General features: G+C 46.9%; 1 protein-coding gene across 1 annotated transcript; it reads left to right on the top strand.

Moving 5' to 3' along the window:
- The first annotated feature begins 4,805 nt into the window (after positions 1-4,805).
- LOC309415520 (thioredoxin) lies at positions 4,806-13,335 on the top strand. The gene is made up of 5 exons (XM_082013059.1): positions 4,806-4,930; positions 9,843-9,947; positions 10,629-10,688; positions 11,506-11,571; positions 13,124-13,335. Exons 1-5 carry the CDS (start codon positions 4,907-4,909, stop codon positions 13,184-13,186), a joined length of 318 nt encoding a protein of 105 aa, XP_081869185.1. The 5' UTR covers positions 4,806-4,906; the 3' UTR covers positions 13,187-13,335.
- The last annotated feature ends 262 nt before the right edge of the window (positions 13,336-13,597 follow it).

Here is a 13,597-nt window from a genome sequence, read left to right on the forward strand (position 1 = left end):
TCTAATACAAGGCCCAAAAGTACCAGCTTCATCAGCTCTGGGGTGTTTTGAGATTCCTTTCTCCAAAGGACCTACTAACAATGGAGCAATAATGACTGGGAGGGTGGTAACATCCTTTTCTTGGCTCTCAGGAGAAAGTGCTTGGTTAGCCAATATCCCCCCTTGGTAAGGGGAGATTAACTGTGGCCAAGATCTTTGTTCTCCTTTTTTTTTTTCTCAGCTTCTCCTCTCATCTTTTAACCAGGTGTGCTACGCCAAGTGTTCAAAAGACTCTGGGTAATTACATCACTAGTATATCATCTTGGGAGAGAGAAGCGTGTTTGCTCCATGACTTACGCTGGCACACCACCAAGCACATCTATCTAATTATTAAATATTTATTGCACCTTTAATAGGTCAGTTACAAAAGCAAAATCTTCTCTGGAAGAGCAGGCTGGAAGGAAAGGGAAAGTACAATTAAAGGCTGATGCTTCATTGCAGCGTCAGGGCCAGGTGCAACACTCCTAATTTCCATTATGAGGCAGCGGCAAATAACATGGGCCTTCCTATGACAAAATCTGATGCAGCTGCGCCTGGAGTTGTTGCCTCCAGCAGTTTCCTCACTTCTGCAACACTCTGCACCATTGCTTAATGCTGGACATGACTGACCACCTGTGCCATGGCTGTAGTAATATTCTCCCTGTAGCTGTCCCTTTTACTGCATCACACATTTGAGTGGTTGGGTGACTTAATAGTGTTTTTGGGAAACAGGAGTTTGTCTTAGATATGTTCACAGGAACTTGGAGGGTTTAACTTGTGAGAAGTTAGCACAAGCTGCTGGATCTGGGTCCCTGCTCTCTTTTCCTTTTTTTCTTTTTTTCCCCTCTCATTTTCAGGTTTCCTTGTTCTCTGTCACACACCTATGGGGAAACAGAACATGAGTGACTACTGCGTGCCAAAGCTGCAAGAGCCTGTCTTCCTGTTGGTGAACACTTTGCAATGCCACCCTTGGGAAGTCTGGCTTCAAATCCCTAGCCCACCTCAGGTCTCACCGCTCAATGGCATCTCTTCCAGCCACCAACACACATTGACTCATGAAGCACAAAGACAAAGGCAAACCCTGGAAAGCAGATCCATGTCTCCAGAGCCCAGCAGGTTTGCTTGCCCTCAGCTGCCAACAGAGAAAGGCACCTGGAAAGCCGCTGGCAGAGGCAGGGGCAGGGCTGCGGAAGCATCGCATTGGGACCACAGGCCATGGCTCCAGGTCCTTCATCCAGATGGACGCCATGATTTAAGCCCTACCTAACTGGTCATCCTGCCCGGGATCACTGCTGCCTACCCTTCCCACCCTGCTGTCCACCTTTCTCGGCAGCTCAGAAAGAACTGAAAATGTAATTTGTTCAGCCTCCCAAGCCTCCCATGGGCTCCCTGAGGGTCATGCACAGAGGTTCATCACCAGCTCTGGGTGAAGCCCTTTACCACTGCTGGTTGCTCTCACCCAACAGGTGACAGAACTCAGCACAAGCAGAGTTTAAAAAACTGGATGCCTTCTGTTACAGAAGCTTTAAAGATGATTAAAAGAGGTCAAACTTATCACTGACTTCCCACCTGGGTGTTTGTGAGGGTCATGGGGCATGTGGGCTCTCCAAAAATACAGCCCTCTCTACTGGCCTACATCTAAGTGGTGCTGATCAATTTACTTGAGGGCACCTACATTTAGACCTGGCAACTTTCTCTCCCACAGTCCTTCCACACATCAAAGGAATGTAGCAGTTCATTCTTATCATGCACAAGTGGCATGAGCATTCATCAATGCCTCCAGAACTTTTGCAAAAGAAAATCTCTAAGGACTGATTTTTAAAGTCTTTGCTGCATTTCTACTCTGTCCTTCCTCAAGCCACACTCTCAACTTTAAGGAGCAAGCAAAACCACGTGTCTTTAAAAGTGCTTCCTGGTTCCCCCGTGCATTTGCCAAGACCTGTCTATCGGCTCACCGACCTATCAAGTGACTCCTGAGTATGACACAACATGTAGCGATTTGCTGAAGCACAAAATTTGTTTCATTTCCAACTTCCCTACAGTCAGCTTGCATATTTTTAACAGCCACATTCCCTCTCCAATGGCTTGTACGAGAAGTTATGTTGCATTTATGGCTGTGAGGAAGGTGGGTTGGAGTGAGGACACATGAGAAGCAAAGGTCCCCCCAGGCGTGTGTGTCCTGTGTGCGTGGGAGAGCTACAGCACTGTTGAGCTATACAACGAGTTGCACAATGAGACACTCCATAGTTAAAAAAATTAAAAAGACAGACAAATAGAGTGTGTTTTCTGGGTGTGTGGGTTTTGTTTTTTTTTCACAGCCAGAAGACCCACATTCCGCTGTATGATTTTTATTATGTGCTGTCATGACAGTAACTAGTACACTGTAAGAATCGAGTGCAGATCACATAAATTATATTACTGTCCAGTTATTTTAGGCATTCATGCAACAATCCCAGAGCAACATTTTAGACTTGAAACTGCTGTATGCCTTAGCTTGTACTTGACTGTAAGCACACCAGGAGGCAAATGGCCACAGACGGGACATGAGGACAAGGGGCACGTAGGCTTGTCTTCTCACAGTTCACAGAGGGTTCATTCATCCACGCTCATCTACAGAAAGCAGCACTAAGGAATTTATTACCTGGGTGGGTTGTTTCCTTCCTTTGCTTGCACTAGCTTCTGCGAGAGCTGAGCTGAGGTGTTCAGAGATGGGTTTTGAAGGTAGTCCAGGTTTCTCTATGGTTTTATCCTGCCCAGCAGCAGGTTTCAAAGCAAGGTGCCTTGGCTGATAAGGCTTTCCTGCTCCTGCGCCAGCTGCACCTCCCCAAAGCAGCACAGGGCATATGCACCAGCTGCCTCCGTCTGCCACAGAGGCACATGGACACAAGGGCACCAGGGACCAGCTGGAAAAAGAAGCAAAAGTCAGCAGGAGCTACCAAGCCCTCATGGCGCTTATTCTCACCCATAGACATCCTAGCTCCTCTGGTGTTACCAGCAGAGAAAAAAGTGGACGCTCATGGCACAGGACAGGCAGAGGAAGGAACATGGAGAGCAGCACCCAAAGTGCTTCAGGTAGGCAAAACCAAGTCTGGAAAGGACTAGGCAGGAGATGACCCACCATGGTGCACACACAAGTTGCACCCACAAGCATGGAGAAAAGCAAAGGGGATGGCACCATGCCGTCAAAGAAGAGAGCCTAGTGGTTGTGGTGGTTCTGCTGCTGTTAGTAAGCCATGCAATTAATAAACTTCCAAAATAAAACCTGTCTTATTCTTAGTACAAATTTCCAGCCTAAGAGATCCAACACAGATCTCACAGGGCAAGCTTGGAGGCTGCAATGGGTGTTACCAGCTTTTCAGTGTCCCCCACAAAGCAAAGCAACATACCATGGCCCATCCTGTGGGGATGAGTTGGTACCTGTATCCAAGCCAAACTGTCTTTTTGCTGTTGTTTTTTATGAAGAAGCACCTTTTTACCCAGGACCTCCACTAAGTCTTCCCATTCTCTGCTCAATTGCATCCCACAGCAAACCATCCACAGGCTGGTAACTTGGCTACTAAAGCCTGCAGGAATACCCCACTCAGGACACACTCAGCACCAATATCCCAAAACCTAACATCACCTTTCCTGTCTCCTGGGTAGTGGGCGCTGGGGTCAGCAACCCCATACTCCGACATGAAATCCCACCAGAAGGAAAGGAGGACTGCCACAGCCCCCTTTTGCGTTCCTGCACCCCAGGGTGGGCGGTAGCGCGGCAGTGTGCCACAGAACAAAGGACCCCTCCAAAACGCGGAGAAACAAATGAGGTAAATGGAAACGTAAGTTTCCATCACAGAGTCCCCTTGGCTGGGAAAGTAGATGGCAATTGTTCCTGCGAGGACTGTTTCTGGCTATGGCTGACTCCCTCCGATAGAGGAACTACTGAAAATGCTCAGGGTGTCTCCAGCCACCAGTGTCCATTTTAGGGTTTACCTCGAGTCAGCGAGCTCCGCTGTGATGCAGCACGCCTGCAACCAACAGCGAAACGCGTTGCGCTACTGCCCTGGCCTGTGCTTCGGGGCGGGGGGGGACGACAAAGAACTAAAAAAAATTTACAAAGGGAAGGAAAAAGCACTCCCGCGATTTATCCCCCCGCTCTGGCCCCTTCATGTCTTTCGGCTTCGCAACAGCCACCCTCCCCTCGCAGCGCGAGTAGCGGCAGTCCCCCTTCCTCCCGTAACGCCACGGGGCTCTGCGCCGGGAAGAAGAAGGAGGAGGAGGATCCGAACTCGGCGAGGGACGCTGCCCCCCGGACGCTTCCTGCGCGCCGTTACGCAGCACTTTCTCCAGCACCGCCCGCAACTCACCCCCCCCCCCCGCCCTCCCCGCCGTGGGCGCCGCTTCCCCCCAGCCGCCGGCAGGGCAAGGCCCGCCCTCCGCATCTACGTAACGTACGTAGGTACGCATGCACACCGCCCCGCCGGGCTCCCCTCGCGGGCATTGACCGACCTAGGGGCCGCGGTGCTGGGCGGGGCGCGGGCACGCGCATCCCGGGCGGGCCAAACGCCCCATGTCTCTCCTTCTTCCCCGACGCCCTACCTGTGCGCGTCGCAGCGTCACCCGCGCCTAGGGGAACCCGAGACCCGCGCCAGGAGGCGGGGAAGGGGGGAGGGCGAGGAGGAGGTGGTGCGTCCGGCGCGCATGCGCAGTGGGGCGCGGCGTGGCGACGGGCATATAAGGGGGGCGCCGGGGCGGCGGCAGGAGAGCGCTTGAGGCGGCTGGAGGTGGTGGAGAGGCCTGGAGCGGAGCAGAGCGCAGGGACGAGGCCCTTGGCCGCCTTCTTGCCGTTTAGCCGCCGGCCCCGAGATCTCGCCCCGCCGACCCTCCTCCCCAACTTCGAGCCGTCGCCATGGTGAAGAGCGTAGGCAGCCTGGTGAGTCCGTTAGGCGCGTGGCGGCCGTTGGCGCCGCGCGTCCGGCCTTACCCCGCCCTCCCGCTGCCCAGGTGGCTCCGGCCGGCGGGCGGCGTCCTCCGCCGGGGAGCCCGCGAGGGGCAGCGGGTTTCTCCCGCTGGTATTGCCGAGGTGGCAGAGAGAGGGGAGGGGAGGGCGGCGACGGGAGCCTCGCCTCCCCGGCGGGAGAGGAGGGAGCGGGCCGGCTGGGCAGCCCGCGGCACTCCCGGCTGCTGGGCGAAGTTTACGCGAACGGCTGCCACTCCCCGGGCCGCCGGGGATCCCGCGGAGGTCGTGGCCGGTGGGTGTGGGCCCGTGCGCCTTGGACACAGTCTGGGGCTGCGCGGGCAGGAGGAGCCCGCTGCAACGGGGAAAGGGGTGAACCGAAAGGAGGACTCGCTTAGGCCCGAGGTGGGGAACAAATAACTGTACGACCTAAGGCTTCATTCGGATAGTCAGAATGAGAAGGGAGGTGATGTGACTTAGTATTACGACAGATTGTTACTCATCGCCCTTCCAAAATGTGAAGGAAATGTCATGTTTCATTTCTCAAGCTGGTAACGGGGTAGTGTGGTACTGTAATTAAGAAGTCCCGGCTTGTCTCACATACTAGCAGTGTGTAGGGAGCCAGGCGGATTTCTTAATAGAGATTGGCCTAAACTCTGGATAGGAGCTCATGGAAAACATGATTCCAGTTTTCATGACTTGAAAGGAATTACTAGAGCCCATTGCTGTACTTAAATAACAGGAGTTGCCGGCATAAGAAGCATTTCCCTTGTTACGGTGCTGCCTGACCTGTTCAGTACATCAGTGTAGTACCTCATTGTTTAGCTGGTTCTGTGAATATAAACATGTCTGTGGCTTTGTGATACATAATAGTAATAAAACCTAGGCCAGCACATGGAGAATTACTCTGCTGGTGATGAAGTAGTATGTGGTTTTGTGCACAGCAGCTGACATGGCTGATAGACAACAATAGAGTATTTGTTAGCTGTAACTTAGGAACCCAAATTTCCAGAAGTACTCTCTGTGCAAACTTAGTGATCTCTTCATTTTGGGAAAAATCCTGTTGGGCTAGTCTTGCATTTTGGACTTCAGATTTGGTTGAAGTGTCAGTTTGATCTAATTGTGAGGGGCCTTTCTGAATGCCGAAAGCTCCTTAAAGATAAAGTGAATGAAATGCTTTGTCATTCAGGTCCTGGAGGTGGAATGGTGTGTCAGTTCAACCTCAAATTCTTACTTGCATTTCTCCCTCTTCCTCCTTCTGTTGTTAATGGAGGGGTAGAAGAGGTGAGCTTTCTGAGTAAGGTTTGAGGTTTTTAATACAGGCTGGAATAGGATAAAAATGGAGAGTCAATAAACCTGACTTTGGAGGAAGAGCCTGCTCTAACTGAAAGTGGACTAGGCTTCCACTGTCCTCCCAGCTATGAGCAATGGTTAATAGCCTACTGTAGTTAAAGCACGGTTTTGTTGCTCATCCATGGAGAGTGTGGACTCAACAGTGATGCCAACAACAAAACTTTAGCATCAGCAGTACTCAGAGTATTAATGTACAGTGCAACTGGGATTTTTGGATTAATTTTGTTTTTCAGTAAAGCAGATTTGTATTCTCCTCTGATAGAAAGAGGAAAACCCCTTTCTCCATTACCTGCAAAAGTTTGTGAGTGACATCTGTGAAGTGATGTGTGACAGCTAGCTACATGCGGTCCCTTTCCTAACACACCTCTTCAGAAACGGACTAGCTTTTGAAGAATGGCTATTTTCAGGGTGCTTTACTGGTCCCTTTCAAGTCCCCACTGGTGGGCAGAAGGACCAGTACTTCAGCTGGTTTAAGTATGTGGTCATATGAAATGAGTGACTGCTGTAATAATGGACATAATGCCTCTTATAGTGGAGGCTAATGGTGTATATAAGCTGTTAAAAAGCCAGGATTGCCAAAGCTTTCGCCTGCCTTTCTAGTATATGCGTCAAAGCAAATACTGAAAACGTGCAGCCTCAGATGAAGATGGTAGTTTTAGAAGCAGTGTCTGCTAGGGAATTCAGGCAGTTGCACCTTCAGTCTGTTTATGGTAGCTTCTGTATTAAAAATAAGAACAAAACCCACTAAATTATGTAGTAACTGTTGGCAGTCAGCTGATGACTGGACTAATCCAAGTTCAAGGGTGACTTGATATGTGTTGGAAATCATGTTTACAGCTAAGATGTCTACACCATCTGGCAGATTTGATTAAAGCTATCTTATCTATTGGTGAGAGCAGTGGACTTCTTTCAGCGCTGTCTGTGGTCAGTAGCCTGCATTTTGATGTATTACCTGGTGCTGGGAATTCTGCTGCACTAGAGGCTTTCATTCCTAGGGCCTTTTCTCTTACTTGGCCCTTGGCAACAGAGGTCTGCAAACGGTGTATTTGTCAAATGCAGCATGTGCTGTTCTGCTGGAGGACAATACAAGCAAAATGAAGTCTTGCATATGCTCAGGGAGGTTGTAGTTAAATATAAAAAAACAAAGCACCACCCAATCAACTGGTCAGGTGTTTCCCCTGGTAGGGTGCTACCTGAAGAAAATACTGCTTTAGCAAAGCTGTATTTTCCTCTTAATAGTGTGACCAAATGGTCTTGTGGTGGGACGTTCCCCTTCTGTTAACAAAGATGATTTGTTTTTTATATGAAAGCTTGTCACTTCACAGTTAACATTAAAGACAGCTACAGAAGTCAATCGGACAGGTCAAGTAGCTTGTTTTGCACCCATATGGTCTTCCTTCCTCCAGACAAGATAAGCTCTCTGGGAAAACTTTCAGGACTTCTCCTTAGGTTCAGTATTTTTGACTTGGAAGAGTAAGCACCTTTGGACCCTGCATCTCATTTTCACTCTCCCACAGCAATTTTAGCTGATACTAGAGGTGACTCAGGGTAACACCTGATTGTAGTCAGGACCAGGTCTCCAGTGGTGTGTGGTGTGACCAACTGTAGGCACCCTACCCTCCCACTTTCCCCTTGTTCTGTGCAATAGCAAACCTGAGGTGTATGGCCATATGACAAACACATCCCAGGCTGGATGACTTTGCAGTAATTATGCAGCTGGACAGAACATGTAAGTGTCAGAAGAGGATGGCCTAGCTGGCAGGTGCAGGAAGTGGAATTGGTAGAGAGCTGTTGGTGATGTTACAGTGCAGGGGTGTGAGAAGCTATGCTAAAAACCAAGCTGTAGGGATTGAAGGTGAGGAGGGGTGAGGCTTGACTGAGGGACTGGTGGTATAAGTAGTTGCAGGGAGCTGGTGTGGATTGCTGTGTACAGGGATATTGAACTTTGGTGGGAATGGGGTACTTCTGCGGTTCAGTGCAGAAATGCATACTACGTCAGGACAGGAGTGGCAGAAATGTGGAGGGACAGGAGTGCTTACTGTTCCCATCTCTTTCAGACTGAGAGCAGGTGGTGTGGAGTGTTAGCTACTGATCTTACGGCAGAGTAGACTGAATATCCAAGGTGCAAGGATGGAAGAACTCAACATGTGGAGGCTGCACTTGTGAAGATAGCTACATTGGGAGGGAAAAATGTCTTAACAGGGAGATGTAATGCTGGGTGTATTTGAAGTTACAGGAATTTACAGAGACTTTCACACAGGTTTATACATATGAATGCTGGGGCACTGCTGGTTAAATATGCTCATGACCAGTTTGACTGTGTGCACCCTTGGCTCCTCACCTGCATGGCATTCTTTAATGAGGGGGCATTGCTTGCTAGAATCAAGTCTCAACTTACTGTGGCTGATAGCAGAAGCTGGCATTAAACTCCTGCACGGCAAAAACAGCCACTGTGTACATGTGGCAGTAACCCTATTGCTTTCAGTTAGCTGTTGCTGACAGAACTATAATGCTCTGGTCTGTTATGTTGGGGAGAATAAAGCAGCTATCTTTTATATGCATAATTTTAGCTTGTATTAGCAGCTCTTCTGAAGCCTGCATTGCCATGAGAGTAAAGCTGAGGAATGTTGAAGTGGCTTGTACTTGCTCTGGGAAAGAAACTGTCAGGAAGTAGCTGATTAGCATTTTATGCTTCTGCCTGAGATACTCACATGCTAGCAAGAAGTAAACAAGTATCTATTGCTTTTAATGTCTTTCAGTTCTGCTAAAACATTCACTTTTTGACCAGAAAACATGGTTAAAGGCATGTAAGGAGCTCTGAATTCCAAAGAACATTGTCCAAAAATGATTGGTGTGACCAAGTGCAACAGACTCAAAGCTCTAAATAAGTATTGGCTGTGACCTGTGTAGTCTGTTCGTGTAGCATTGCTTTGGCTAGTGATGGTACATGTTGGTTCACTTAGCAAAATAAGTAAAATAACTATCCTATGAGGTAGCTTTAGAAAGTGTGCTGTAAACAACACAACATCATTTTGATGTTAGCTGTTGATTGGTAAAGGCATCAAACTGGAGGAGTGTACTTTTTGTTTGTGTCCTTTTTAAATTCTGTAGAGGAAAGTCTCTTCAGAAGAGAATGGATGTCATCCTGCCAAGACAGAAATGAGAAAATAGATTATTAAAAACCATAAGGATCACATTCAGGGGGTAACAGTAAATAGAGCTGCCAGAGTTGAGGATTGTAGGCTAGATGAATTTCTAGCTTATATTTCCACAATTCGGTGAGTTGGAGTGACTGAGCATTGTGATCTTTTGTAACTGAAGAGTTGTAAGATGCTGGCTCATGCTAGCACTGATGAAAGCAATTCATACTGAAGCATTTACATGATGGTACAAATACCCCAGGTAAGGGAAGTGTTTAAGAGCTACCAGAATGGTTAGTATGTGAAGGCTGAGAGCAAGCTAGCTTTGGGATTAGTCTAAATTGTTTTGGAAGGGAGGGGGAAAATCATTAATGTTTTCAATTTTTTTTTTATAGTCTGAATTTGAGGCAGAACTGCAGTCTGCTGGTGAGAAGCTTATAGTAGTTGATTTCTCTGCCACATGGTGTGGACCATGTAAAATGATCAAGCCCTTTTTCCACGTAAGTAGCCTTTCTGTTTATATTGGCAACTGTATTAAAGTACATATGAAAATTTTTTTGTGCTGTATGATGAGAAAATGGAGGAAGCTTCCTTTTGCCATACATGATTATCAGCATTTTCTGGAAAAGGGATAAGTCACAGAAGTGTCTACTTTGAGACTATAAAGTTAAATATACTGACTTTTGATATAGCTGGTAGCTCAAACGTGGTTAACTTCTTGCGATCCTAATGCTTACATGCATATCGGGTCTAAAGGGATCCAAGAGTTGCGTTGCCTCAAGAGGTGGGTTATGGATTAGAAACAATGCTTATCCTTCTGTACACAGTTATTGTAATCACTCCAGATGGGTTTAGGTGGCAATGTTATTTCCTGGTAAAGTATGAGAGAAGTTGTAGCATCTTTTGATGATCAGCTGAAGGCTGTAAGAGAAGGCCTCTCACCTATGTCTTGGTACATTTGAATCTTCTCTGTGGGGAGTGTTTGAGCAAGTTTCAACAGACACTTTCAGGTATTGGAGCAGAAAATAAAACCTTTGCTCTTGTCACTAAAACAGCTGCTTTAAGGTAGCAAGGCAAGGGGGGAGCACAGCACTAGCCTTACAACTTACATTAATGTGTCTTTTTTTAAAAGAAACATTTCCTGGAACACTGTAACTGTATAGTTTTTTATTTCATTCTAGAGCTTGTGTGAGAAGTATGGTGATGTGGTGTTCATCGAAATTGATGTGGATGATGCCCAGGTATGGTCCAGGGTAACGCTGAGAGAGGGCAGCTAATGGGTTCCACACAAGTGACAATGAAGAAGTCCTTTTAAAACATCTTTGCAGATACTGAAACAAAATGAGAGATTACCTCAACCTTGAGAAGTAGAGATAGGGGTTTAGCACTTAGACTGGAAAGAATGCTTTATTTGTTTAGACAACACCTCAACAGAACAAACTGCCACGGTCACCTGCACACTTGAAGCCTTATGGCATATGTTGGATATCTTGGGAACACTGACCCTCTGCTTTGGGAAGGGGTGTTAGTCTAAGGCCTTAAGCTGCTTTGATCTAGTCTTCCCTAAAACTAATGGCTCACAACTGTCTGGTGATCTGTCTGGTCTGTCCACTGCTCCTGGCACTGTTTCCTCTTTCATGTCTTGAATGAAGTGCAATAAAATGTCTGCTGTGTACCAGTTGAGCAATGTTGAATAGGTACTTGAACAATGTCAGGTTGAAACACAAGAGTTGCCATAGGGCTCTTGAGCCTTACAAATAGTCACAATCTGTTTTGATGCAGAGATCTGTTTTTTTTTTTCCAAACACTGAGTACTGGCATAGTATATGTGTTTGTCGTTGCATAAATTAAATGCTGAAGGGAAGATCTTTCAGGCTTACTTCAGGGAGGTGTTAACACTGCACTGTTTTTGTTAATGATGCACTACTGGAAATGCTTTTGCTTCATTTTGAGCAGTGATGGCTTTGCCCTATCACCTAAACAAAGGACAGCTGGTGGGTTATAATTTTAACATCCTTCAGACATGCACAGTTGAAGATTGTTTTCTGTCTCTTCCAGGATGTTGCTACACACTGCGATGTGAAGTGTATGCCAACGTTCCAGTTCTACAAGAATGGAAAGAAGGTAGGCTCTGCTCTTTTGGAACTTGGAGCAGGCATGCTATACACCTGAATGAAGATTGGGAATGTTAGACTACATAGCCTGCTTTCTTTTGATAATGTATCTGGGGCACCACTGGCATTGAGACATGCCTGAGAGTGAACAAGTTCACCTTGCTGCTGCAGCAAATGTGACATGGACCAGCAATAACTGATGAAGCAAACCCTGTTGTTCATAAGTAGTGAACTGAGTTAGTGTTATGGGTCAGTCTTACAGGCAGAGCTTCATGAGGCATCAGTGGGGTTAGATGTCTGAGTTGACTGCTAGTCTGTCTGCTTAGCACCCTGCTTTTTACTGATCTTGGTTAGTATTTGTTTTCTGGATGCAGCTTACAGTTGAGCAGCGGCATGACTATGTACCTGAACAGAAGTCTCTAATGTGGTTGAATAAGCACACAGCTGAAACAACTGCATGGATGCTTTTACATAGAGGCTGTGTAACCTGTAAAATGGAGGTCCTGTCCCTGTCAGAGGACTGAACAGACCTCTTGTGCCTCCTCTGCAGAGGTAGATGAGATGGGATGCAGACCGTGCTCTGACAGTGTGGTGGGCTGCCTGTGCAGGGTAGCTGTGAGGGACTATCTGCCTGAATTACTGAGCTAAATGTATTATCTTGGCCTTTTAGTTTGCCCAGCAAGCTGAAAATAGGGGTTTTTTTAAAGTAAACCAGTGCCTGGATGGAAGTTTCATGGCTGAAGGCAATGGCATTGCTCCTTGAAAAGTGAGTGTCAGATGTTGGGCGAACTTCAGTTCAATTCAGTATGGGGCCAAATCCTGACTAATAATGAACCTTTGACAGCTTTCTCGGGGTAAACTTCCATAGCTTCATAATGTAATTGGAAGAATTGAGATTATGAGGTGACAGTGTGTGAAGGTGATATGCTTCACCATGTAGTGTGACTTTTTATTTTGGGTGACCTTGGCAGTCTCTGGACACATGAATATTGGGCAAGCAGTTTCATGGCCTGTAGTGTAGTCTGCTCTGTACCTCGCACCCCTGTAGTTACTGGAAGACAGAGCCGCTGTTTGAGACATGAGTGTTGCCTTTGTCTCTGCTGTGTAAATTGCAACAAGGACAATTCTCTCAGGAGAAGCCAGGCTCAGGGACAGGTCATCTGGAGCAGTCCTTCCAGAATTTGATTGGTAGGAGTCCTGAGCAACCTGAGGTAACTTTGAGCTACCTCTGCTATGTGGTGACCTCCAGTTTCTTCAAGTCTGTATTGGAGTCTTAACATAGCATTGGTTCAGGATTGATTGTCTTTTCCCTTGTTTTACGTGTAGAAGGCTCCAGCAATGGTAGTCTGGAAGTGATTCGTGACAGACTCTTGTACCAATTTTTACATGAGTTGCGTGGGAGATGAATAGATGAACATCTGCACAGTACTTGTGTTTTGGGGGTGAAAATGTTTTGGTGGTAGCAGAGTTGAATAGATGTATATGTATGTGTCTGGATGCTGTGCAACTAATGCAATGAAGCACTGAATGCAACAGATCTAAAAATCAATCTCTCTTTACAGGTGCAGGAGTTCTCTGGGGCCAATAAAGAAAAGCTGGAAGAGACCATTAAAAGTCTAGTCTAAACTTCAGCTGTGGAGACATTGAAGCATGACTGCTTCAGCTAAATTATAGCGTGTAACTTTTCTACTTAAAAAAAATAAAAATCTAAACAAGCTAGCTAGATAAGTGGTGGAAACTATCATCTTGATTGATGTAAATGAGTACAATAAAGTGTAAATTCTTCACTTCTGGATATTGCCCTGTGTTTGAAAATGTGAGGAATTTCATAACATCACCAAGGTGTCAGTTTTTGCTGTGTTAAAGGAGCACTGTCTGGATACAAGGACTCTTGTCAAACACAACTGGGTTATTCCTGGGGCTGGAAAATTGTGTGGCATGGGATGGTAATGACAGTTGCTTTAGAAGTTTGCTGCCACCTTACTCAGGTAGTAGTCACCAGGTTATGATCTGAAAAGTGGCAGTCTAGCTTGCAG

Source organism: Phaethon aethereus, assembly GCF_964289735.1.
Source record: "Phaethon aethereus genome assembly, chromosome: Z".
Taxonomy (NCBI): Eukaryota; Metazoa; Chordata; class Aves; order Phaethontiformes; family Phaethontidae; genus Phaethon; species Phaethon aethereus.